Source organism: Sturnira hondurensis, unplaced genomic scaffold (assembly GCF_014824575.4).
Source record: "Sturnira hondurensis isolate 20B ecotype Veracruz unplaced genomic scaffold, ASM1482457v3 Scaffold0005279, whole genome shotgun sequence".
NCBI lineage: Eukaryota > Metazoa > Chordata > Mammalia > Chiroptera > Phyllostomidae > Sturnira > Sturnira hondurensis.
Window position 1 is genome coordinate 105,170 of NW_028077910.1, and position 27,115 is coordinate 132,284.

At 39.8% G+C, this 27,115-nt stretch overlaps 1 protein-coding gene across 4 annotated transcripts in view; it reads left to right on the forward strand.

The window, feature by feature from the left end:
* The window catches only part of ZMAT3 (zinc finger matrin-type 3), a 55,821-nt gene extending 47,666 nt beyond the window's left edge, over positions 1-8,155 (forward strand). For all 4 annotated transcript variants that reach the window (XM_037046491.1, XM_037046490.1, XM_037046489.1 and 1 more), the window contains exons 4-6: positions 1,173-1,339; positions 1,457-1,557; positions 3,668-8,155. In XM_037046491.1, coding sequence (XP_036902386.1) covers positions 1,173-1,339; positions 1,457-1,557; positions 3,668-3,879 — 480 coding nt within the window. In that variant the 3' untranslated portion in view covers positions 3,880-8,155. The remainder of the gene's footprint in view (positions 1-1,172; positions 1,340-1,456; positions 1,558-3,667) is intronic.
* Positions 8,156-27,115: the final 18,960 nt, after the last annotated feature.

Sequence of the window (27,115 nt, forward strand, 5' to 3'; positions counted from 1 at the left end):
ACTCGAAGGTGTAGGCCATGGCCAGCAACATCCACCTCACCTGGAAGTTTGTTAGAAGTTCCGGCAAGCTCAATACAGTAACTTGTCCACAGCATTACATGTGGTGGGGCAAGAATTGTTTCTGATCTTAGACCTTTACTCATAACCACCAGGGTATAAATTTTATTTTTCTGAATGTTAGTTCCCAGTATTTAAGGTATAGATAGAAATACCAACTATTCCTCCATCCGCAAGAATTCGTGGGAGTAAATGAGATGTGTTAAACACAGAATGAGAGGACAGGAAAATTCCTGGGATGATCTTCAGGCAGTGTGGCTGTCACAGGACTCATTCCTGAAGGCTGCCCCAGCACTGGGTGGCTGCTGCCCGTGGGGGCCGGTTTCAGCCAGCTCCGCCCTCTGGGCAGATAGCCTTAGCCTTCTTTCACAGCACAGCCCTTTGTGGTTTTTGAAGACAGCTACCCTGTCTCCAGAAGTCTTCCCTTCCAGGTGAAAGAAACAGTGCTATTTCTTTCAGCTGGTCCTGCTATGATATGCTTTCCAGACTCTTGTATATTTTATTCTCCTCCAGACAAAACCTAGTTTGTTGTTTTTAACCCCAAAACGTTTGAGTGGATACTATCTTTTGGGCACAATGTTAGGTTTCCCTTAACTTGTTGTTTCTCAACCTGAGTGTAACTGTGTGGATCTGCTGGTTATTTCCCCATTATATTGTATTATTATTATATTATAGTATCATAATGTAATCATAATAGTATTATATAATTACAGTTATATCTGTAGCTAGTTTGTGGACTCTTTGAGCAGAGGCGCATTTTTTAAATATATGCCTGTACACAGCTTCTGCATTAAGTAGCAAGCCTTATTAACAGTAGGTGTTCAGTAAATGCTTATTGATGGATTCTGAGCTGACTTCACTTTTTCTGACAGCGTGATTCTAGGCTTTACCTATACTGCCCTATATCTTCCATGCTGGGTTTTTAAGGTTTTTTTTTTTTTTTTTTAATTTCTTCATTGGAGATAGCAATGAGCCATTTGTTATTTTGGTACACTGGTTCTTGTCCTGCAAAACCATGATGAAGTCACAAAGTGCCTTAGAAGGAACTTTGAGGGAAAGAAGGGAATAAGTTCCAGACCTTTTTTTAACCTTGTGTCTTGTGTCCTTGTTGTCAGATGGGCTCCTTTAAGCCAGGAGGCAGAGTGATCCTGGCCACGGAGAACGACTACTGCAAGCTCTGCGATGCCTCCTTCAGCTCTCCGGCAGTGGCTCAGGCTCACTATCAAGGGAAGAATCACGCCAAGAGGCTGCGGCTGGCGGAAGCTCAGAGTCACTCATTCTCGTAGGTATTGCCTTTTCTTCTGAGGCCACGGTGTCATGTGAGACTGACTGTAGAGGGGAAGAGTTGAAACGGATCCTGGTTTAGCTGTCTCACTCTTTTAAAATTTCTTTTCTCCAGGGAATCCTCAGAGGCAGGTCAGCGGCGGACCCGGAAAGAAGGGAATGAATATAAAATGATGCCTAATAGGAGAAATGTGTATACAGTACAGAATAATTCAGGTATCCACTGGATTTCCACATACCTTGGCTACATTCTACAAATGGTCTCCTTTACTTTTATTTCTTTTAATGGTAATAGATAACTCTGAGAATTTGGAGTAAGCTGTTGTTTTATTTGAATTGGTCTAGTGGTTTTTTAAGCTTTTGTTTATTTCAGGTTTCATTTAGTTATTTATTTTCTATTTAGTATATTCATTTTGTTTTTAAACTATAGTTTTTATGTTTGAAGATCTTTTTATCATAGTTCCTTTATATTTTTTCTGGTATTTGCCAGCTGAGAAATGTAACATTCAGTATAAAAATGCACTATTTAGTTTGAAATTGTACCATGCTAATTCCGTATTTAGTGGAAAAAAACATTGTAGCAGTGGTATTAAACCAGGGTAGTGAACCAGAAGGGGAGTTTCTGTGAAATACACATGCCTGAACCAGGCCTTAGAGATTTTTAGTCAGTAAATTTGGAGTAGGACCCAGACACGCATGTTTTGAAAATTCTTCCTCAGTGACTCTGCTATATATACCTTCAGGTCAACTAGCTTATAGGAATGTTTCCTGCCTTTTCTGACTATCTTCAGGATGGAAAATAGGACTGAGTAGCCTCTCATCCTCCTCCCACCCCATCCCCCAATGCATATACATACCAGCACATGTCATTCATGTGAACAAAAAACCAGCCCTGGCTGGTGTGGCTCAGCGGTTTGAGTTCCAGCCTGTGAACCAAAGGGTCACTGGTTTGATTCCCAGTCAGGGCACATGCCTGGGTTGCAGGCCAGGTCCCCAGTGTGGGGCCCGTGAGGGGCAACCACACATTGATGTTTCTTTTCCTCTCTTTCTCCCTTCATTCCCCTCTCTCTAAAAAGAAATAAATCTAAAAAAAAGTTAATTGGAAAGCTAAGAGTATCATAGAAAATAGGGACACATAGAAACAGTAGTGTAATGTAATTAATAAAAGCCTGAACATATATCAGTAATTACAACAAATATAAATTTATGGAATTACCACTTAAAATACAGAGGCTTTAAGAATAGATTAAAAAATGAGCTGAGAGGAAGGAAGCTGAGGTAGTTGTATTAGTATTAGATGAAATAAGCTTTAGGTCAGAAGGCTGTTTAGGCAATGTTCTCTGACCAGAGGACAATCAGATGAGATGTCAATAACAAAAATATTTTTAAAAAACAAGATTTTCAGCTGTTTGGAAATTTTAAAAGATTTTTAAATAACTCATGGGTCAAAGAAGAAATCATGGAATATTAAAAACTCTTAGAGCCAAACAGTAATAAAAATATATTAAATTGATAGGATGTAGTGAAAGTAGTACTTTGAGAAAAGCCTAAAATATTTATTATAGTAGAAAAGAAAACCATAAAATTAATAAGTGGCCTAACTTAAGTCAATTATATAAAAAGAAAATAAAATTATCAGTAATTCCACCAACATTTTTATATATGTCATTCCACTCTTCATATTGCTTCTTTAAAATAGAATTGTGATAATATTTTGTGATATTCTTGTTTCACTTAATAGCATATTATAATCACATTTTCATGGAATCATAGTGTTTTCATTATTTTTAGTGACTGCATGGTTTTCCATTATAGTCCTTAGCATAATTTTTTAAGTTGTACTTTTGGAACTGTCCTCTCCCTACCCATTCCTAGAAAAAGCTTTTTATAAATGCTGATGAAATAAATGTCCTTGTTGATTACTCTTTATGCAAACATTCTTAATATTTTTCTTAGGATAGTTGTTAGAAATAGAATTTTTGGATTAAAGAGTTAGGATAATTGTAAAAGTTCATATAATGCTGGGAAATTAAATGATTTTAAAACAGTATTTACATTTTAGAGACATTGTCATTTAGACTTTGGGTTTGGCTCTATAGTAATCTTTATGACAATAGTTGGGAGAATCATACTAGTTTTTAGATTGAGCCTTTATAAAATTGTAAGATAAAAAAATCCATTAACTTCACATTCATTTGAAAGTGGGAATCTGTAAATTTTATAATTTTAACTTAGGAACAAAATTACAGTTATAATTAATCAGACTGCTACCATTCACTTAGTGAATGTTTTGAAGTGAACACATTACTTTTGTGTCTTGCTTCAGGAGGTCCGTACTTCAATCGTCGCTCTCGGCAGAGAATTCCCCGTGATCTGGCCATGTGCGTCACTCCAAGTGGCCAGTTTTACTGCTCAATGTGTAATGTTGGGGCTGGCGAAGAGGTGGAGTTCCGGCATCATTTAGAGAGCAAGCAACATAAAAGCAAGGTGTCTGAACAGCGGTACAGGAATGAGATGGAGAATCTGGGCTATGTATAGTGGTCGTTGTATTCCAGTAGAGCAGCTCATCCTGCCTGTTGTTTGCCTTCTGTCAACATGCCCTGCTTTGTGGTCCTTTTGATATGAGTACATTCCTCTGCTTAATGTTAATACATGTAACCTGCAGTGGTACGGTGAGATGTCAAAACTGGGGAAGGACGAGAACATGCTTCTTAGGTCATGCTGCTTCTTCAGGTCAGTTGTGTTGAGTTGCTTAGACCATGTGACCTCTCCACCCCATGAGAAACAATGGCTTATCCTGACCATTCTGGTCAATTAATAGCCTGACCACTTAGAGCTTTAACTATTTAACAAGCTCATCTTCTTTTGCAATTATAGTTTTATGAACTCTTAGAAAAAAGGTTTTTATGAGTTCTGCAGATCACAGTAAAAACAGGTGAACAGAGATTTCAGTTTCCCAAGGCTTCTTTGGAACCACCACTTCCACTCAGTGTCTTGGTGGTGGGGTCTTCTCCAGGACATTTCCCCCTTTATCATGTCTTCCCATTATCGAGATGAAGGTTTTCTTGGACTGAGACACTTTCGATGTGGACTCGCAAGCAGCGAAACTTAATTTCCGGTTACGGATTTCACATATTTGAATTCCACCTTCTTTCCTCTCCACTCCCTCCCCACCCAGCTGAATTAGCTCGTCTAATGAGCTTCTTTTCATGCCCCAGCTATGTTGTGGAGTTTCCAAGCCCCACGTTTGAATATCCAATGAATTTAAGATAGATATGATATTTTTTTAAAAAAAATATTTTTCAGCTGGTTTTAGAAAATGTAAAGATGTGTTTGATTTTTCAATTTAGAGTTACTTCATTGATAATAACTTGTTACTTATGCGATGGTCTCAATCATAAGTTTAGGTCTCTGGATATTTGGTTTGGCAGACTTTGGAGATAAACTGATCCTTCCATTTAACTCATATTCATCTCTGTCTCGTTGGTTTGCTGGTTGTTCTGAAAAATACCACTACCTGACCATTTCATAGATAGAGAGGAATTTTTAAAAAGTTAATCAAATTTCAGTTTCATCATTTCTAGTAGAAAAATACATGAACTTTGATTTCATTCTTTCTAATTCAGCTTTCTTGAAGATAATAGAAATAGCAAAATACGTTATAGATTACTTGATATTTGTTAATGAGAACAGTGTTATTAGTTTTGTATTTTGTTTTTAGAATAAAGCTCTAGTGTATGTCTAGATTAACTAATGGAATACTCTATGAACTTTCATTAACTGTACTTTATCTACTTATATTTACATGGATAAGACTGTGCTCATCCATACTTCTTTTGAAAGGCCACATAGAAGTTTATATTGAGAAGTATCTTTGCACTTTGGTCAATTCACACTTGATTGCTCATATTACTAATTAAAAAAATAACCAAACTCCTGATTTTTTCTTGAGAATTCTATATGCAAAGAAATGGGGAGAAGGAAAATTATAGTTATCATTCCTTTCCTTTAATACTTCCAAATAATTTTGGAACAATCTAGACCCATATGTAAAACTTAGTTTTATGATTAACCTCTGGTACAATATCAAGTCACTCTTCTGTTAAAGTGATGGTTTTTGAAAAGAAGAATTATTTAATGTTTTTTTCTCCCAGAAACAGAAGCATGAGATAATGTTTGGTTGAGATTCTATCCAGACCCATGACTCTTAGTACAATAATGCTTTTTGCAGTTCTCTATAAAATAGAGTTGATTGGTTTAGGTCAATTTAGAGCTTATTTTATTGGTCAGTAGGTTATCCATTTTGCTGCTAAGTAATTATTTGGTAGATTTTAATATTACAGTGCTGGCCACTTGGTTCTGTGATTATTTAAAAATTCCATCTTCCCTTCTCTTTGTATGTGTATTTATACACACACACATAAAACTGTAGATAAATACTTTTATGTGATATCATAGAGATTTCATTGAATTCTTATTTCAGATAACAGTAAACGATTGTGGGTAAGAATTTGTATTTTGTAAAAGTGACATTCATCCATTTTCATTTTTTTCCTTTGCAAGTAAAATAAAATTAAAGGAAGGGTTTCCCTCATTTTCCCCACTTAATTTCAATATATATACAAAGAGGAGTGGATTTAAGGCCTTGATGTTTTTCCTGGCCTGTGTATTCAGGTTTCCAGTCTCCCAGTGCCCTTAATGGACTTTATGAATGCATAAACACATTTTCTTTTAAAGAAAAAAAGATTTATAGTCTTATTTCTTACTTGCCATATTTCTTTGCACTAAAAAAGAGCTATGTGTTTGTTTTATATGACACTTTAGATACCATATTGCCTATTCTGTTTACTCCTTAATTTCTAAACTCTGGGAAGTTGATGAATAACTTCTGTGATCACTTATAGAAGTGACATACACATCTCCTCTAAAAAGCCCCTACAAATCTCTGTGACAGTGTGTGCTCTGAGTTTGTTGCTTCATAATATTCTGTGTTCCACAGGTGAAAAAAAGGGTGACAGAAGCTGTCAGAAAGGAAATGCCTAAAAGTACATCTCTGCATGGAACAGTATCTCATGCCATGCATTCCTTACAGACTGTTTTTCCAGGTCAGAGAAGGTGGTGTTATTGCTGCCGTCAGTGATACGTGCTCGCCATTGATTGCATTTTGTGAGGTCCAGTCCTGCTCTGTAGTGTGCTCTAGAGTTTGCACCCTGAGCTCCCCAGGAATCACGTTAGTGTCTTTTACAGGAATCACGTTAGTATCTCTTACAGGTGGTATACAAGGACAGACCGAGGCCTAAACAACAGCAAACCTGTGCTCAATTAAATTAAGTAGATTTCAGTAATCATCTGCAAGAAAGACTTCATGGCATCAAAGTCTCTTTTCTCTGTGAATATCTTTGTTTAAGTTGTCTTTTGAAGTCAATGTTAGAAGATGACAGAAACTCTACTAAGGTACTGAGGGCAAGAAGTTGTAAGGAAAAATTCCATGTTCCAATTAAAAGATTGGATTGCATTTGCCTTTGAAGTATTTTTTTTATTCCTTAAAAGTTAAGCTGCAAATTTGTGTGTGCCATGTAGTCCTTTTGACTCTACTTTGAATAGAAAATACTTTGTTGGTCTTTGTATACCACACTCTGCAACGTGTAAGTATGTGCATGTTGTTTGCTACATTTGTTGGCCTGTCTCACTGCACTGAAATCTGTAAGTGAATACTTCTTTAATACCATCCATTTTGAAAAAGTCCCTTCTCCAACTCCTCGCTATTTTCCCTTTTAATGTTTTGATACACTTAGAAAACCACTTAGGTTTTAGAAACCCTGAGATTGAGTGGAGAATTGTGCCTGAGATCATCCTTATGTCCCTCTGACTTGAACAGCTAAAGGAAGCATGAGATTTTCCATTTATTTTGCAGGGCTGTTCTGTGACACTGGTAATACTTGCTATAGCTACTTAGCCACACTTTGAACAAGGATAGAGTGTGTATATATAGAAATCTTCCTCTGCAGATAGGTTTTAAGGATTAGCTGTGGGATTATGATTCCTTCACTCCTGACTTGGTTGGACTGATGAGCAGTGACAGTTTGAGGACTGTCCAGTGACCTGTGGAAAGTGAGTCTGTTTGTGCCAGGGAAGACATGTAATTGTCCCTCTGAGCACCTCTGCAGAGCGGCCCAGGCATGGTGGGTTTGGGGCCTGATCTGTTTCGTTTCCTTAGTCTCAGAACTTAGGCTGTGCGTACTCTGTAAAGAACTTGGTGAGGCATGAAAGGACAGTACAGCTGCTTTCGAAATAAATGTTTTGTCAACGTAGGCAAAAGTTTAATACAGGCTGTTGAAGAGATGTTTAAAAATATTCTACCTTACCAACTTTTTTTTATCAGCCAAATCACTATTCAGGAGTTTCATACATGGTAGTATTTTGTTGTTGCTTTTAGAGGGTTTTTTTGTTTGTTTGTTTGTTTGTTTTACTATTGTGAATGATTACCAGCAAACTAAGAGGATGGACAAAGAGTTGTGCAAATAGCTTCCCGTATGACATTACTTCAGATAGCTCTTTTGACTTTTTCTTCCCATTATAAATGGGAGGATCATTTGTAAACTCCCTTTCTGGATAGGTACCAAAAAAAAAATAATGGCTTATGGTCCCATGTGACCTTGACTCCATTAAGCCCAGAATATGAGTGCCTTTAGCAAGTTTTAGCATTTCACTGAGAGAAGAGATGATAGAATTATTCCCATTAATCAGAGTTCATTAAACACAGGAGCTTGGAATAGCAAAGGTCTATATGGATTCTGTGTTCTACATTTTTTTTCTCAATGCAGGCTCAATTTGATACTGAGTGAAACTGTTACCTGTACTGATCAGAAACCATACACCCTGAAAATGAATTCAGTGTCCTAGGGCGGCAATGGTCATAGAGTACTTTTCGCCTTTAACTGCATTACATTTACGTTGGGTGAATGGTGGTGTGTGGATTGGGAAGAGCTTGACACTGAATTTGGAGAAACTTCATCCTGTGTTCTTTTTCAAGCTCCGTCTCTGTAAAGGGGAGGGAATTGTGTGTTGCAGATGAAGTGTGGGAAGAGGTGGTCCTGCACAGTGAATACTAATTGTGGTACTTTGACTCTTCATTAAAAAAAGCACCTTCACAAATCAGGCCTGAGTCCTTTTACAACAAAATTTTCCCTATTTCAAATAATTTTTAAAGTTCCAAATTGCTGAGTACTTTGAATCTTTAAAACACACTGCTAAATTAATTTCATTGTAGAAATTTAACATTTTATTGTGAAAATTTTCAAACATCAGAGCTGAAAAATATTACCATATACCCACCACTAGATTCTAGAGTCAATATTTCACTGTACTACTACATATCTGTCCATCCCCTCCACTCACCCCTCAGTCCACAGTTTATTGTAAATATATACTTCAGTGTAAATTTCAGACAATACGTTTCCCTTAAACACTTCAGCACAGGTATCATTAAGTAGAGTTTTATACTTGTTTAAATATCAGTATCTTTTTAAAGGTAGTGTCTCAGTCATAAATGTAAATCATATGTTTATTGAACTCATGAAGTTGATAACCTGAGCCAATGAACATACACGTTTTCTCCTGTGGACTTCAGCCTTCTTCCAGTGTCTGTGTTTGTACGGGCTGAATGAGGGAAGACAACGAATAGAATGTACGAGTAGAATGAGGGAAGACAGCGCTTTTCAAACTGAAGTCTTCTTGTGTTGGACATTTTAAATGCCTAGTTGTCATGTATTTTAAAGTTTCATGATAAGATTTCTCCCTTGTCCCTCTTGTTACGATGTATTTTTGCTGAACTATGCAGCTTAAAAGATTGTGGGTTCCTGATTGGGGTTGGTGAAGTCAGCTTATACCTCATTTCAACCTGATGCTGCTTCTGTCCTGTCGTCGCATTTCCTTCCCACTTTCACCCATTCTGTCAGAAAGTACAGCGTCAAACCATAGACGATTAGCTGTTTTAAAAACTCTAGAAGAGCGATTAAGTCGGTTATAAAGTTAAAACTATGAATTTATAGAAAGCCTCTGAGTTCCCGGAGAATGGGATTGCCCATGCTTCCTCTAGCCACGATTAGCAGGATCAAAAGTGATTGTACTGCACAGTGAGTTGTTGAAATCGTGAGCCTTAGTAACATCTTTAGCTTTACCCTAGTCCTGCCTGGAAACCATTTTTTGACATGTCTTCATTATGTCATTTTTTTTGTGTGGGAAAAATGGTGGGTGACTTGTTCCAGTGCACCAAGGTGGAATGGATAGGTTGGGATTGAAACTTCAGCGTTCTTGATTCATATTCTTGTGCTAGTTTGGTAAGATTTATGGCTTCTAAATAACACTTTCTTTGGGGCCCTTAAGATGAAAATATGTATTTTTACTAATTAGACTTGATATTTAGGCATTCCATGACTTTTTGAACTTAAAGATCTTTTCATGGTTATATTTCCTCATTAAAACCATGCAATGAAATTGCTAAAAGTATCTTTTCACTGTTGAATACTAACTAACGCAGGTTTTATCAGATTTATTTTTGCATTTCAATGACTTTCATGATTCATTCATCTCTTTCTATGTAAGTGCTTAAGTGACCCCCTCACTAGTGAAAATGAATGTTCTCTATCACTGATTATATGTATATTCTCTACATGATCTATTTTTTAAAGGAAAAGTAACCCCAATGTGTCAGAATGAATGAATGTTATCCTAGGGCAAAGAACATGCAAAGTTTATTTCTACTCTGCAAATCTGGCATTCGCAGGAACAAAACTCAGAGTGGCTGGTCATTGTTTGCCTTCTTTTGCTACTTGAGCCTTTCTGTGGTTTTGTAAATTCGTGAGTCATTTTATGAGAATTTCCTGTTGATTCTGTGTTAATTGGTGTTCACCTTGTGGTATCCTTGGCTGCCCACAGCAGTTTGATTTGGGTATGGTGTGTCTGCTTTGAAATGCCTTACTAGAGTGTGTCAGACTCTGCTCCCAAGCATTCCATGTATCTGCTAGGACAGTACATTGCCTCTCTTGGATGTATGCTCTTAGATCCAGAAGCAAAAACGACTTTGCTTTCACTGTTAAGGTTGCGTTTTAGTGCCGTTATTATTTTAAATTAGAGAATAAAATCATGGAAACCCAATGGAGACTTTAGAATCCTTCATTTAATGGCATGGCAAACTTGTAAAAGAGTTTTTGCTATTTCACTAGAACATTGTCTCTGGTAAAGGATATAACTAGAAACATGCCAGCCAGAACTGTGTGAAATTGGAGTTGTTTCCTAAAATTATTTCTAAATGTCCTGCAGGGGTTTAACATCTGTGTATGCTGTTGGGGCTAAGTGCCAGTCACTACTTTGGAAATGCTTCTGTTTTGGGGCTACAGAAATGACAAAAAAATGTCATGGGGTTTAAACCAATCAACTGTGAATTGTGAAACTGAAATTGCTCCTTTGGTTTTGTTTTCTTCTGTATATTGAATATAGAAATCAAAAAGTTATTTAAAATTTATACTGCTTATGTTGATGGCTCATTTTGGCTGTATATCCTCACTATGTACTGATTTCTGATAAAGGCTTGACATTGTTATAACGGGCATTTTGTGTTCAATTTAATAAAACAGTTTCCAAGTCTTGTCTGCAGGTTGTTCGGTTATGAGTTGGAGGTCAAGGGAAAAGGCACATTGTCAGCACGGAGGTGTTACTTTTAATGCCAATGCTTGATGGCCGTGGGTTCACCATTCGTCAGTCTGCGCCCAATCCGTCACGGACTCCCAGAGCTCACATGGAGGACTGTCCGGTCTTGGGCCTGCAGTAGAATCGACCCAGCGGCCCCACGTCCCTGGAGTTAGCCTGGGACTGGAGGGAGTTCTTAATTTTATTGATATATACTTTAAAATTTGTCTTCCTTTCCAATTCTGAGAAAAATTGAGCTTAGCACAATCATAACTGCTGCTTTTAGAAATAAACACATTGACATGCATATACCCATTAATCTTTCAGATAGTTCACATACAAAATACTCTTAAAATTTGCTTAAAAATACAATACATTATTGGGGTATGGTCATTAAGCACTCTGGCTTACTGCATGTAGTATGCTTCTGAATTTCAGTGCTCATTTAGAAGAGTAGATGATAGGCCTGGAAGGTGCTGTTATGGTTTGTTTAATTGGGATGCAAAACACATACACTTACTGTCGTGGGAAAAATTCCTGTCTGCACACAAAAAAATGTTTTTGAATGAACTGAATGGATCACATTGACTGTGTTTTAAAAACACTCAAGGCATCAGCACATTTTATTATATCATCTCCAAGAGATTTGTAGCTTAAAAGAAAGCCATAATAATGGGTATCAAAAAAATAAAACTCTTAAATCAGTACAGCTTTTCAGCTCTTTTTTCCCCCCAGGCATTTCTGAGGTTTATCCGTTGGCTGAAAATCTATTCACAGTCAGGCGCTGGGTATTATACTTTAAAATTGCCTGTCTGTAAAAGACCAGCAATGAACTTTCCCAATTTATTATAAAGTTGATGTAAGATTGTAGAGAGATCAGAAGTAGGTCTTTGTGTGATGAGTTTTTAGATTTTTATAATCTGAATTGAGATTTAGTCTGTGGTAAAATGTAAGTACTATTTAATAGGGATGTAATTCCGAATCCTTTACCACCCCCCACCCCGCAAAAAAAAAAGTCACCTGAAAATACAGTCTGTTGTGTGTGTGAGGGAGAGAGAGAAAGAGAGAGGTTGAGGGATGTGTATTAGGGAGTGTATGTAAATGTGTTCAAGATGTCAAATACTTGTGAAGTGTGTCTGAAGGAGCAGTGTAAATTTGCCACTGGAAGCGATATGCACGACCCTTAGGCAGTCTGTGACTTCTGCTTGGCATTTTTGATGTCTTTAGGCATAATTGGGGCTTCAAATGTGCTTTGGCTGGCAGCTGTTCTCCAGAAAGGAACAAGATGTCTTTAATGTTAACTTCAATTTTGAACCTTTGCTGATGCCAGAGGCTCTTCTCTATCCTTCTTTTCTACAAACAGCCTGGTAAGCTGTGGACTCTGACCAAAGGTATCTAGTGCCACCCTGTGGACTCTCTGAATCTTACAGTTAGCAGTTGGAGTGTGGTTGGTACACTACCATTGAAGCAGGATCTGCTGAAAACCGCCTTAGTGGAGGAGAGGAGTTTTCATCCTGAAATAAAGCAAGGGCAGACATGTCTCCAGGACAAAAGTGTCAAACTCATTTTCACGGGGAGAGGAAGGGGTGGGCACACCACCGGGGATGGTCTTCAAAGGGCTGAAATAATTTAAGGACCGTATAACTGTAACTACTCCTTAACTGTTAAGGAGTTGAAATTACATTCGGCCGTTTGAAGGCAACTGGGAGGCTGAAGTGAGGTGTTTCACTGAGGTGAAAATGAGTTTGACACCATGCTCTAGGAGGTATTACGGAGTTTATTCTTTTACAGTTTCGGCTGCTGAAGTATGCAGAGTAAGAAAAGTCATTGACTGGGAATCAGGAGGCACATATATGCATATGTATGTATATGTCACACGTAGGATTTTTTGTGATGTTTTAAAAATATCGATTTTGCTTTTAAAAAGTTACCCATACATGTTCAGGTATGTGAACAACAGACAGAAACTAAACTAAAATAATGGTCAGTGGAAGCCCCCAAGCGAAAGAAAGCACTAATCTTTCATCATAGAAGATTGTTGAGCATTTAAAAAATTAGATGCAAGGGCAAATGTTACCAAACATGCACACATCATACTGATAATATAAGAACTACAGAATACTAAAGTTTACCCAAACATAATTCATTTGGAGGAAGAACGTAATGATTTCTGCTTCAGAAGCTGGCAGTACATAAGGAGACATTTTTAAGTGTTTTTTTTTTCATTTTTAAGTGTTTTGCTAAATACTTTTGACACTTAGAAGTAGGTGTTGCCACAAGCAGACCCGCAGTTCTGTCAGCTGTGTACTTGACCTTGCCGAAATTCAGTTACTTAGAATTGGGGTCTTATTCGGTGTGAATTCCAGTTGTTCCTTTTAATCGCTCAATAGAGTGGACAATTTAGAGAACTATTCTTTTAAAAAAACTAGTTGAATTTTTTGAATAAGTTCTGAGCCACGCCTGAACGCATGTCCCATTTTCCTCCCCCAAGGCGAGCAGTTCCCAGTCGCTAGGTGGTTTTCCCAGAGGCATTCTGTGCAGCGTGAGAGGGAAATGCACGTGACACTCTTGCTCAGTGAGCAGTGTGCGTTGGCCCTCATTCTGTGCCAGGACGCGTGAATCTGTGTCATTCTTTCTCACTGTGTGGTATTGCCTTGTATGATTTTCAAAATTACTTTTGTTGGTCCTCTATTGATTTTACATAAAGTAATGATCTTTTAAAAATAAAAACTTAAGCCCTGGCTGGTGTGGCTCAGTGGATTGAGCACTGGTCTGCACACCAATATGTCACATTTCGGTTCTCAGTCAGGGCACATGCCTGGGTTGCAGGCCAGGCCCCCATTTTGGGGCATGGAGGAGTCAACCAATAGATGTTTCTCTTGTATATCAATGTTTGTCTTCCTTCCCCCCTCTCTAAAAATAAACAAAATCTTTTTAAAAATAGTTACAAGATTGTGGTAAAATACACACATAACATAAAATCGATCATGTTAACTATTTTTAGGTCTACACGTCAGTGGCACTCAAGTGCATTCACATGGTGCAACTGTCGCCAGCCTCCGTTTCCAGAACGTTTTCATCCTCCTGAACAGAAGCTCTGTCTCAAACAGCAATACCCTGTGTCTCGCCACCTCCCAGCCCCCGGCAGCCGCCATTCTACCTTCTGTCAATTTTACTTCACAGAATTAATATATAAGTAGAATCTTACAGTGCTTGTCTTTTGTGACTGCTTCCCTTCACTTAGAATAATGTCCTCAGAGTTCATCCATTTTGTAGAATGTGTCAGATTTTCCTTTCTTTTTAGGCTAATATTCCATTGTATGTATATACTACGTCTTATTTATCTATTCATCTATCAGTGGACATTTGGGTTACTTCCATCTGTGGGGTATTGTGGATAATGCTGAACATGGCTGTGAAAATGTTTAAAACTTTAAAAATTATGAAATATTTAATACATGCAAAGTTGAGAGGATCATTAAACAGACATGTAATCACTGAGTTCCCCAGCACTATCAAGTCCTAACATTTTGCTATATCTTATTCTGATATTTTTAGAGAGAAAAAAAACATTACCAATTCAGCCAAAGCCTAGTGTGCACCCCTCCCCAGTTCCAATCTAAGTCATTGGCAGATAAACCCACAATCTTAAATTTGATATCTATCATTTCCATATGTGTTATATTAATGCTACATGTATCCATAAACAGTAGATAATATTGTTTTTTATGCTTGTATTACATTAACGTAAATGTCTCAACAATATACAAATATTTTTATTTTTATTTCTTCTCAACATATGTATGATGATACATGTAGCCATATTTTATTCATTTCAAATACCGTATAGTGCTCCATTGTCTAAATATAGCATAATTCATTCCTCTTTTTTGTTGATGGACATTTAGGTGGTCTTCCAAGATTTTCTTATTAAAAACAATACCCCAGTGAATTTTTAAAACACATTTCCATAGACTCTCCGGGCTAGATCCTTGCTACATGACCTTGTAGCTTTTTACAAATGCAACATCCTAGGTCCCACTGCAGACCTACTGAATTCGAACCTATGTTTATGCACGATTCCCCAGGTGATTCATAAGCATATTAAAATTTGAGCAGTTGTTCTCAAACTTACTGGCACCTGGGAAGTTAAAAACAACTAGCTTACACACCTGGGTTGTGCAGCAGAGGTTTTGATTCAGTTGCTTTAGGTTGTGCTCCTCAGACGGTTCTAATGCATAGTCAAGGTTTGGGACAGCTGCTGGGACCCAAACAGTTGCAGCTGCCATGCAGGTGTTGCTTGGCTTGCCCTGGGATGCCACTCTGGAAACCGGTTTACCCACAAGGGGCTAAAGCAGGCAGGTAGCTCCTATGATGGCAACCTCTAATTCAGTCAATTACCAAAAACGCTTGAACAAATACTTCGTCCTATTTTAGCACAACTAGATCTTTGTCCATAGAGTAAATTTACTTCGTCCATCCCTTAAGTAGACTTGTTAATCTACTTAACAAACACTTGTAAGGCACTCATTATATATCAGATCATCTTAAAAGCACTTTACTAATATTATCTATTATTTGTTGGAAAGTTTACGTTCCACTCAAGAAAGCTTTGAAGTTTTGAGTGAAATAGTCTTGTTTGTCAGAAGGAAGAATATGTTAGTAATAAGAACATGAGATGTCGGATGGTGAGGCTCCTGCTCCCGGCTCTGCCAGGCGTAGCAGCCCTGCTGTCACTGGGCATTGGGGACTGTCCCACTCAGCCAGCAGGGATGGCCTGTGAGTGCGCGAAGCCGCTGTGAGAACTCACGGCTGCATCCATTCAGTGATGTGGCCTTTTCTGCCCAACACTACAGTGTCGTTGTGGTCAAAACGGGGAAAATCCCTAGTCGCCCAGTGGCATCTCAGGGCAGATTATTCTTCTATTCAGTCACTCTGTGTTTTTTGCAAGTAAATCCTGGAACAGAGCCCTTAAATCACAACTGGATCAGCTATTTCAAAGTGTACTTATATGACCTGAAGGAACTTCTTCAAAGAGAGGAATTTTTTTCATTACTTACATCTATGTTCTATCACGTAATTAGGTTAACATACATGTTCACTGTCAAATATTCAGACACTTTTAAAGCGGGGAAATACTCCTTAAACTCCCAATTTCCCCAAACCCACTTTTCCCTTCCAGAGGTAACTGCTATTATTAGCATAATGTGTACCTTCCAAACCTTTTCCTATGTATTTGTAAATATGTCGTTTTTATATTTTACTGGAGAAGAATTTCTATACCATGTACTTTTAATATCTGTTATAGTGCTGCTTATTTAACTGTATTTCCTCATCTCTGCCCCAGGTTTGCCCAACTTTTTCTTGTGATACTTTATCCAGGATACCACTGAAAAATACGCTCTAGAGAATTAAAACAAATGACCAACGTTGTAGAGTTCACCGCTCTCTCAGAATTGTATTTAAAAGGCAGGATGTGATGCCTTAGTTATGTGTATGTCTTGTTTTATACAGATAAAACTGGAAGGACAAAGTCTTTCCTAGGGAGGAGAACTATGCCTCCGTTTTTCATCCGGTCCCTTTTCTCCAGCGCCAGTGGCTCCCAGAGTCCATGGCTTGGGGATTGTCATTTGCTGAATGTGATGCTTCCACTTAAATGCAGGGGACTGATCAGTTTTGCTCCCTAGGAATCCCCTCTGGTTGTTGGCAGGACAACATGCAGCCAATGGATTCTTGTTATCAGTCGGGGCCTTAGGACAAATTCACTGTGTTCTGCAGATGGGCACCCTCAGGATGGCTGTTGCCAAATGCTGTTCCCCATCTCATCAACATGCCCTCCTGCCAGGTGTTTGTTAGTGGACCGAGGAGAGGAAATGAGCAGCTTCATGTTCCTTTGCATGTGATCGCTACTTTATCACTTGGTCGCTGGCAAGGAAAACAGGAATTCATCTCTGGGCTCAAGGACTTTGCAAAGTCACCAACGGTTACAAAAACTGTGGCCTGTGCTGGATTTCAAGAGCAATTTGTACGCCGCCTCTTAATTGCCCTATCACAGGTGGTTGCCACTTCAGAATTCATGGGCTGATGGGTGGAAGGGGAAATGCCAAGCATTTGCAGAAGGGGCATATTCCCAAGTAAAATCTGGCCATAACATCCTTTTGCTGAAAAACTTTTACTGGTTTCCCATTGCCAAAAATTTAGATTTTATTGACATGGAATTAAAGGCTTCCAAAAGCAGAGGCTACAAACCAGCAGCCTAGGACGGAATTTGTCTGGCAGGTGTGTTTTATCTGGTCCCACAGTGTTTTAGGAAAAATAGAATCAGTTACTAAGAGAACAAGGTTGAGAGGTGTGACACAAAACATTGGGTTTCCAGCCATATTGGCCAGCATTTCTGTATAAATTATATAATATGAGCGTGGCCGCCCTCTGTGGATGGGCCCTGAGCTCTCTCTCTCCGGTTCAACGATCGCCCTGTGCTGCAGCCCCAAGGCTGCTGTCCCTGTGTGAGCCTTGCTTCCTGCCCCACGGCCTCTCTGCCCCGTGGGTGTAGGAAGGAACTCACTGACCTTTCTGACACAGGTGCAGACCTAAGTGTGAAGTTGTTCCTACCCTACAGGGCAATCCCTGAGAAATGAGAATTCAGAACTGGTAGATCAATATGCCTGAGTGGAAAAGAGCTGCCATTTTCCACAGTGGTGACCAGATTGACATTTACCCTTGGATTGGCTTTCTCTCCTGGTTTTTTACTCTTCACAGTCCCTCACTCACACTCCTTGGGAACACCTCCTAAAATAAATAAACCACCTGTGCTCGGGCTCCTATCGCAAGCTCTGTGTTTAGGTGGTAATTAAGGCTAAGAGCTTCTCCGTTCCCGATTTTCTTGACCAACTTACTCGACTCATTCAGTTCACCTTCGTTGTTCCACAGGCATTTGAGGTTGGGACCCTGCCTTAGAGATTCACCTGTAGGATTGCACTCCAGGCATTCAACACCATGACCACCTGTACAACTCCTCAAGTAGCAAAGCTCTGGGCAACTGCTGTTTCCCTTGAACCCTCACCCCTGCTTCCTCCCACCAATTTCCAGCTGCCCTCCTTCCATTGAGCAAATTCCTACGGAGTCTTCAAGGCTGGCTGCATTGTGGCTTTTTCTGTGGACCCTTCCCTAACTCCTGCACACTTGTGCATCTTTAAAGGGTAAGGGGAGGCAGCTAGGGAAGAGGGAAAGATTGCCAATGGAGGAAGGAGACGCTGATGGAGCCACCTCTTGTTGGAGACGATGAAAATGGCATCAGAGGCTCAGGTGCAGGAACTTCCCTCTAAAGAGGGAGTGTTTATTCTCTGAGGATAATGCTAGCAAATACTGATGTGTACCTACTTACATGCCAGGCACTGTTGAGTGATTTCAACATAATTAGTAAATGTTAGTCTTACCTCTTCACAAGGACTCTTTTAAATACATATTATTACTATTATCCCCATTTCACAGATTAGAAAATTGAGGCACCAAGAGGTTAAGTAACTGCCCAAGATCACACAGCTGGTAGGCAGTCAGGTAGTCTGGTTTTAGAGCTCATGCTCTTGACCACTCGATGTCTTATTACATCTTAAGGGAAACTAAGGTAGAAAATGTTACACACACATGGAAAGGAAAGCGAGGTGCTTTATGTCCATTGGCCTAAATCTTTCCAGTGAAGCAGGAGACAGGGCCAGACAATATGATTGTAGGAGGTATGGGCCCTATTTGAATTTGAGAAGGGAGGGAGAAAAAGAAACAGAGTAAATTGGTCCTGGTCTTGGTCTCATTTTTTGAAAGCTCCTAAAATATCAGTAACACTGTGCCTGTCCCTCAGCTCATTGTTAAGTACTTGGCGACTAAACTTCTACTGTTGCCAAATGGCTTGGTTCCTTGTGGCGCTTCCAGAAACCACAGGGCCTCAGGCTCTGACATGTTTGGGAAATAATAGTTACAGAAATGGCCGTCAGACTGTTTAGAAGCCTCAGCCTGGGGAGGATTTGGGGTATTTTGTAGTCAGGTATAGCCTCCGCACTTTCCAGAACAGACAAGCATCAGATCTCCGTGAGAACAGGAAAGGTGTCTTGAGCCCAGCGAATTCGCATCTCCAGGAAGGTGGTTTATCTACAGTAGTGCATCTCCCTGTTGCAGTGGGGGGGGACCTGGGAGGTTTTGCTTCTGTTTGTGTTATCACCTACTTTATTCAGCTTCGAAGTTTTTGTATCTTCTTCAGTTAAAGAAACTTTGTATGCTTGTCTCTCTGTCATCTCATAACCGTTCTGTGGGCACACACACAACTGATTTATCACGCCATGGGCAAGAGTAGAGCTGTATGGAGCATGGAAGGACAGTGTGTTCATTGAAAAGATGTGATACTCAAACTTACCGCAGGGAACAAATTTAATTAGGAGCCTAAATGGAAGCAAAACCAACTAAAAGTGTGAATACGTATGTGGGTAACATAATGGGGGAAAAATGTGGGAAAGAGATTGCATTTTCCCATTTTCCCACTGTGGCTGGTTTTCCATATTTTCTGAAAAACTTCTTTGTATCCTTGCGTTTGGATCTAGAAGTTGTGGTGATTACCTTTCACTTAGGTGTTGGTAACAAAAGATAGAATAAGGATGAATAAAATGTAGCATTCGGAAAACAATGAGGGCTCTTTGGGCTTGACGGTTTCCTGAGATGCAGACGATAGTTCTCAAGCGTCAGTGAGCTGTGGAATACCCAAGATGCTCTTTGCATCACCCACCCTCGGTGGTTTGGATTAGGTAAAGCTGGGCTCAGAAACTTTCATTTTGAACAAGCACCTCAGGTAAAATAGATAAGGGGAAGTTTAGAGGGAATGTTTATGTTTTTATTTATTTATTAGAGTTTTAAAAACAATTTTATTTGTTTAAAAAATAAATAAAATCATAGTAACAAACCTCCAGTGCACTGTTTTATAGCTTCTGGCTTTACTGTTGTAATTGATGACATTAGGGGCAATTAAACCATTCATTGGAAATCGGCATTGCTGCAGATCAGTGAGGAAATAAACTACTTCAACTTTAGCTTCTGACATATTTACACTTGAAATCAAGGCTTTTGTTAAATTAAGCCAGAAAGAGCTACTTAGCGTAAGAAAGAGTTAACGCTGGCTTAGGGGTATCCTATTTTTTTAAATTTTTATTTATTTAAAACAATTTTTTATTTAATTCTTGTTCAAGTACAGTTTTCTGTCTCATATTCCCAGCCCTGCCCCCGCCCTGTGCCCCCCACCTTAGTTATTGTCCATGTGTCCTTTATACTTGTTCATGTGAGTCCATCCCCTTTTCCCCTGTGATTCTCTCCCCTCTCCCCTTTGGTCCCTGTCAGTCTGTTCCGTATTTCAGTGTCTTTGGTCATATTTTGCTTGCTTGTTTGTTTTGATGTTTAGATTCCTGTTAATGGTGATATCATACGGCATTTGTCTTTCACCATCTGGCTTATTTTGCTCAGTATAATGCTTTCCAGTTCCATCCATGATGTTGCAAAAGGTAGGAGCTCCTTCTTCCTTTCTGCAGCATAGAATTCCATTGTGTATGTGTACCATAGTTTTTTGATCTAATCATTTACCGATGGACATCTAGGTTGCTTCCAACTCTTGGCTATCGTAAATTGTGCTGCTTATGTTTTGTTTTTAAAGATAAAAAAAATGAAAAGAGGGTATTTTTTTTAAACAATCCAATTAACCTATTGCTGGGATTCTTAAAATGAGTAGCCTGGTAAAATCTTGATCATTTGGGTGAGTGGTGGTGGTTGTTGTTTTTTGAGGAAATGGCCCTGCTTGTCTAAGTTGTCAATGTTATGTGTGTAGAGTTAGTCATAATATTCCTTATCTTTTAAAAATTTGACTTTATTTTTTTCTATTACCATTTATCCCCCCATACCCTCTTCTACTGCCACTCACCCCCTCCCCACCACACTATTGTCCGAGTTCGTGAGTCCTTTTGTTACTGAACAAGGGTGGGGGGGGGCGGGGGCAATACTTCGCCCACCGAGGGATGCCAAAAACTGCTTCAGAAAACAGGGCCCCCTCCAAAGGACAGTATACTAATATCTATTGGGCTCTTCTGTCCGCCGCCAATTGGAAAGACATCTCTTAATGCCAGAGATTTGTGAAAAGGAAACAAAATGTTTATTTAACGCTATTCAGGCCTAATGCCTTCCTTAAAATATTAAAGTCTTTAAGGGTATACACCTACAAGAGTTCTTTGTACCAAGTTCCAGTCAAAGTCTCTCCTGGTTTCCAGGCCACTTGGCCAAAGGGAGCACCCCAAAGCCACGTGGGCCTCTTCTACCAAAGCCGCACTCCACCAAAAGTGCGTGTCTTTCTTCTTCACCTAGCCACAGGGATCTCCATTCTGGCAAAGCTGCATGGTTTTCCCTTTCACCTGGCCAAGAGGGGGTGTGCACTCTGCTGAAACTGTGTGGCTCTCCCTCCTAATGGGTACAGGGGTCTACATCTTTCCAAAACAGCGTGGCTCTCCCCCTCACCTGGCCAAGAGGGGGTTCCTCACTCTGCTAAAGCCACGTGCCTCTCTCGCAGGCACTCTCTCTGAGAAGCAGCCCCAGTTCCCCCCAGTTACATCCTGGGTAGCCCCCACTCACTTCCCCCTGACCCCAAACTTGGCCAGCTATTTAACACATCTATGAAACCAGTTAAAGGTTATAATATGTTAAATGACCGTTCCAGAGGTTAGCTGCAAAACTGTTGCTATGCAAAACAGCTCTCAATGGCCCTGCTCCATCCATCCCTTCCCCCAACTGACACCTGGGGTCGGGGTGAGGACATCTTAATATTTCCTCCAACATTCCTGTACACTTTGAGTTCTGGACACCATTCCAAATCTTTTCTGGGTGCCCCCTTGGATGCACCCTGTATCACTTTCTCTCTTTTTCTCTTTTTTGCTCAATCCCTCCAGCCCCCATCCCCACTGAGCTGCCAGTCTGCCCTCTACCTATGAGTCTGTCTTTATTTTGCTTGTTAGTTCAATCTGTTCATTAGATTCCACGTATGAGTGAAATCATATGGTATTTGTCTTTCTCTGACTGGCTTATTTCACTCAGCGTAGTGTTTTCCAGGTCCATCCATGCTGTTGCAAAGGGTGAAAGTGTCTTCTTTTTTATGGTTGAGTAGTATTCCAGCGTGTAAATGTACCAGAACTGTTTTATCCACTCATTTACTGAAGGACACTTGGACTGCTTCCAAATCTTGGTGATTGTAAATAATGCTGCAATGAACACAGGGGTGCACACATCCTTTTAAGTTAGTGTTTTCGGTTTCTTAGGGTAAATTCCCAGTGGTGGAATTGCTGGGTCATAAGGCAGTTCAATTTTTAATGTTTTTGGGTAATATCCATAACTGCTTTCCACAGTGGCTGTACCAACCTGCATTCCCACCAACAGTGCAAGAGAGATCCCCTTTCTCCCCATCCTCACCAGCATTTGTTTGTTGATTTATTGATGATAGCCATTCTGACAGGCATGAGGTGAAATCTCATTATGGTTATAATTCTCATTTCTCTGATGATTAATGACATTGAACATCTTTTCATAAGTCTATCAGCCATCTGTATGTCCTCTTTGGAGAAGTGTCTATACAGGTGTTTTCTGTTTGTTCTTTCTTATTTATTTGTTTACTTGTCTTCTTTTTTCTTCCCACCTTTGGGTTATTAGAACCTTGTTTAGATTTCATTTTGATTTATCTACAGTGTTTTGGTAGCATCTCTTTGTATAATGGTTTTTCAAGTATATTTTATTGATTATGCTGTTACAGGTCTCCTGATTTTCCCCCTTTGTCACCCTGCACTCCCCAACCCACCAGCTTCCCACCCCCTTTTGTTCATGGCCATGGATTGTACATGTAAGTTCTTTGATTCCTCTGTTTCCTATACCATTTTTAATGTCTCCCCATCTATTTAATGCCTACTAACTATGCATCTTCTTCCCTGTACCTTTCCCCCACTCTTCTCCTCCCCCTCCCCACTGAAAACCCTCCATGTGATGTCCATTTCTCTGATTCTGTTACTGTTATAGTTGTTTGCTTAGTTTTTGTTTTCGTTGTTTTTCTTTCTTTTATTTTTTTAGGTTCATTTCTTGATAGTTGTGAGTTTGATGTCATTTTACTGTTCATATTTTTGATATTCCTTTTGTTAGATAAGTTCCTTTAACATTTCATATAAGAAGAGCTTGGTGATGATGAACTCCTTGAACTTGACCTTATCTGGGAAGCACTTTATCTGCTCTTCCATCTGCCCTAAATGATAGCTTTGCTGGATAGAGTAATCTTGGATGTAGGTCCTTGCCTTTCATGACTTCAAATACTCCTTTCCAGCCCCTTCTTGCCAGCAAGGTTGCTTTTGAGAAATCAGCTGATAGCCTAATAGGCACTCCTTTGTAGGTAACTCTTTCCTTTCTTCTCGCTGCTTTTAAGATTCTCTCCTTATCTTTAATCTTGGCTGATGTTATTAAGATGTTCCTTGGCGTGTTCCTTCTTGGGTCCAACTTCTTTGGGACTCTCTGGGCTTCCTGGACTTCCTGGAAATCTATTTCCTTCACCAGATTGGGGAAGTTTTCCTTCATTATTTGTTCAAATAATTTTCCATTTGTTGCTCTCATTCTCCTTCTGGCACCCCTATAATTTGGATATTGGAATGTTTCAAGTTGTCAAAGAGGTTCAAAAGTCTCTCTTCATTTTTTTGAATTCTTGTTTCTTCATTTTGTTCTGGGTAGATGTTTATTTCTTCCTTTTGTTCTAAGTCATTGATATGAGTCCTGGTTTCCTTCCTGTCAGTGTTGGTTCCTTGAATGTTGTGTTTGATTTTATTTGGGGTGTCTTTCATTTTTTGACCAAGCTCAATCAGTTCTTTGAGCATCTTGATTATCAGGGCTTTAGATTCTCCATCAGATAGGTTGGCGATCTCCTCACAATTTAGCTCTCTTTCTGAAGTTTCACACTGTTCCTTCATTTTGGCCCTATTTCTTTGTTCGAGGCCCCTGTTAAGGTGTAAGTTGTAAGGGGGCAGGGCCTTAGGTATTCACCAGGGAGGGGCGACCCTCCTTGCTGTCCTGCCCTGCTGCCTGTAGGGGAGGGACCCGAGGGGGAACAGTGCAGGTCGCCTACTTGGCTCTAGCCTGCTTTTCAATTAAGTCTCCTGTGAGACTGGGAGTTTCTCCTGTCCTGGCAATTGCTGTAGTCCACAGACCACTCTGAGTCTCAGTTTCCCCTTAAGTTAGCATCNGTTAAGGTGTAAGTTGTAAGGGGGCAGGGCCTTAGGTATTCACCAGGGAGGGGCGACCCTCCTTGCTGTCCTGCCCTGCTGCCTGTAGGGGAGGGACCCGAGGGGGAACAGTGCAGGTCGCCTACTTGGCTCTAGCCTGCTTTTCAATTAAGTCTCCTGTGAGACTGGGAGTTTCTCCTGTCCTGGCAATCGCTGTAGTCCACAGCCCACTCTGAGTCTCAGTTTCCCCTTAAGTTAGCATCGTCTGCGCAGCTCACCACTGTGCCACAACCAGCCCGGCCTGCACTTGCTGCTTCAACACAGTTTCTCTCCATCCACTGTCTTATGAGTCTGGTCGTTCTGTTTGACTGTTTCTTTAATTCCTTGGTTGTTGGAGTTCCATGCAGTTTGATTTCTGGTGATTTTGGTTGTTTATTAATTTTAGATTGGTTGTTATCCTCCTTTTGGTTGTGCGAGGAAGCGAAGGGTTTCTACATACACCTCCATCTTGGCCGGAACTTGTATAACATTTTTACTAGTTGTTTTAGGTGTTACATTATATATATACACCTAACTCATCACAGTTTTCTAGTGTTGTGCTTTTACTAGTTCTAGCGAAGTATAACTACCTTTCCCACCATCACAGTCTCTTGCCCTCCCTCATTCATAATTGTCTCAACTACTTCCTCCACATACACTTAGAACCGCACCAGACAGTGTTATAATTTGTACTTTAATCCTCAAACATAAAACAAACAAACAAAAAATCCAGAAGAGCAGAGAATTCTACTGCACTTACCCATAGTTTTGTTTGTGTCTTTTCTTCTCGCCTGATGTTCTAAGGTTCCTACTTTGATCATTTCCTTTTTGGTTAAAAGGAAACAGTTAAAGGATGCGCTTTAACTGTTCTTTCAGGGTGGATCTGCTGGTGACAAATGCTCTTCATTTTTCTTCATCTGAAAATGTCTTGATTTCTTTTTTTCCCTTAAGGTTGTTTTTTCTGAGTGTAAGATTCTGGGTTGAGAGTTCCTTCTTCCAGCTCTTTTCTAATTGTCCCACCTCACTCTGACAAGGACACTTGTTCCTGTTCACGGGGACCCTCACTCTCATTGGGCGCATCAGATATCAGGCTGATGAGTGAGTATAGGCCTTGAAAAGTGAGTTGTATGGTGACATACAAGTGAGTTGTATGGTGACAGACTTCAGCCCAATGTGAAAAGAAAAAAAACTTTTTTAATGGCATTTAAAAATGTAAAAATGTCCTGGTTGTAACTTTCTGGATACTGGACATATTCTGTCAAAGGCTACAAGAACTTGTTGAATGAAATAAGGGAGTATATTTCTAAAACATTTTCTGAGAATCGCTGACTCCATGTCTCTTAATTAGTTCTCTGCCTTTAGAAGGTCGTACGTGTTCCAAGAGGCTTCAGACTTTACATCTCTCCATGTTAAGCTGTAGTAACCAGTGCTTTTTGTTTTGAAGTGCTTTTTCAGATGTGTCCTAAATTCCGCTTGATAAATTGCACCTCCTTCTAGACCCCAGAGGTCTATCCAGAGCTGATGCAGAGACGTTCCTAGGCACCACAGTGTCATAGGTGCTGTCCACCACCCGTGACAGCCATGCTGGGCAGAAGAGCGTCACTGGCAATGAAGCTCCTTTGTAATCACACATACCTTTCACCTCCTTTCGAAAAATATCTGTAGTTATTTCTGCCTACTCCTTCACTTTGCTGAGATGATTTTGAATTTGTTGTTTTGCATNCTATCCAGAGCTGATGCAGAGACGTTCCTAGGCACCACAGTGTCATAGGTGCTGTCCACCACCCGTGACAGCCATGCTGGGCAGAAGAGCGTCACTGGCAATGAAGCTCCTTTGTAATCACACATACCTCTCACCTCCTTTCGAAAAATATCTGTAGTTATTTCTGCCTACTCCTTCACTTTGCTGAGATGATTTTGAATTTGTTGTTTTGCATAAGTGTCTAAATTCAGGTGTCTGGGATAACCCTTTGGACTGTTTGGCTGACAGCTGTGAACTTAGTGAATGAATCTCTTGTCTGTCCTATCTCCATCCAGGAGGCTTACCAGCAAGTTCAGGGTCAGAATGGTGTAAATATACTCTTACACTGTGTGTTTGTATGTGTAGCATATTGGATAGAGAAATTATAGATAACATTGGGATAACAATGGGCCCCACAATTCTCTTTTTAGGGGCCTAGGAGATGGGGCTAAGGGTATGGCCAGACAAAGAAGTTACACTTGTAAATTGATACTGTTAATATCTATCAGAAGACCAGATTACGAGAGAGGACAGAGTCCATGTTCAGCTAGCATTTTCAAAAAGAAATTGATACTTCCAAGTGAAAGAAAGTATGTATGTTCCTTGATAGAGGGATCTTTTTTTTTCTTGGCAGGTGACACACTGTGGCTTTGTGTAGAAATGCCTAAGTGTTTCTGCTGTTACCTGTTTTTACTACCAACAGTTCTGACACCAAATGTGTCAGAATTGACAGTCTTCAATTCTCACAGTCTTTAACTCTCCAGAGTTAGAGACCCCAGTGGTTAAGAACTTTGCCCCACACGACTGCCCCCAGTTCAGATGCCAATTGTAAGTAGTGGGTTCCCAGGTAACCCACACTTCTGTCTGACTTTGCTACAGATTGGAGGTTCCCATGATTCCCTCTTTAGGTCAGATCATTGATAGTTTGCTATAACAGCTCACAGGACGTCTGAAAACATTTTACTTACTATTACCATTTTACTATGAAGGATATTATGAAAGATACAAGTGAACAGCCAGATATAAAGGTAGATCAGCGAGGTCT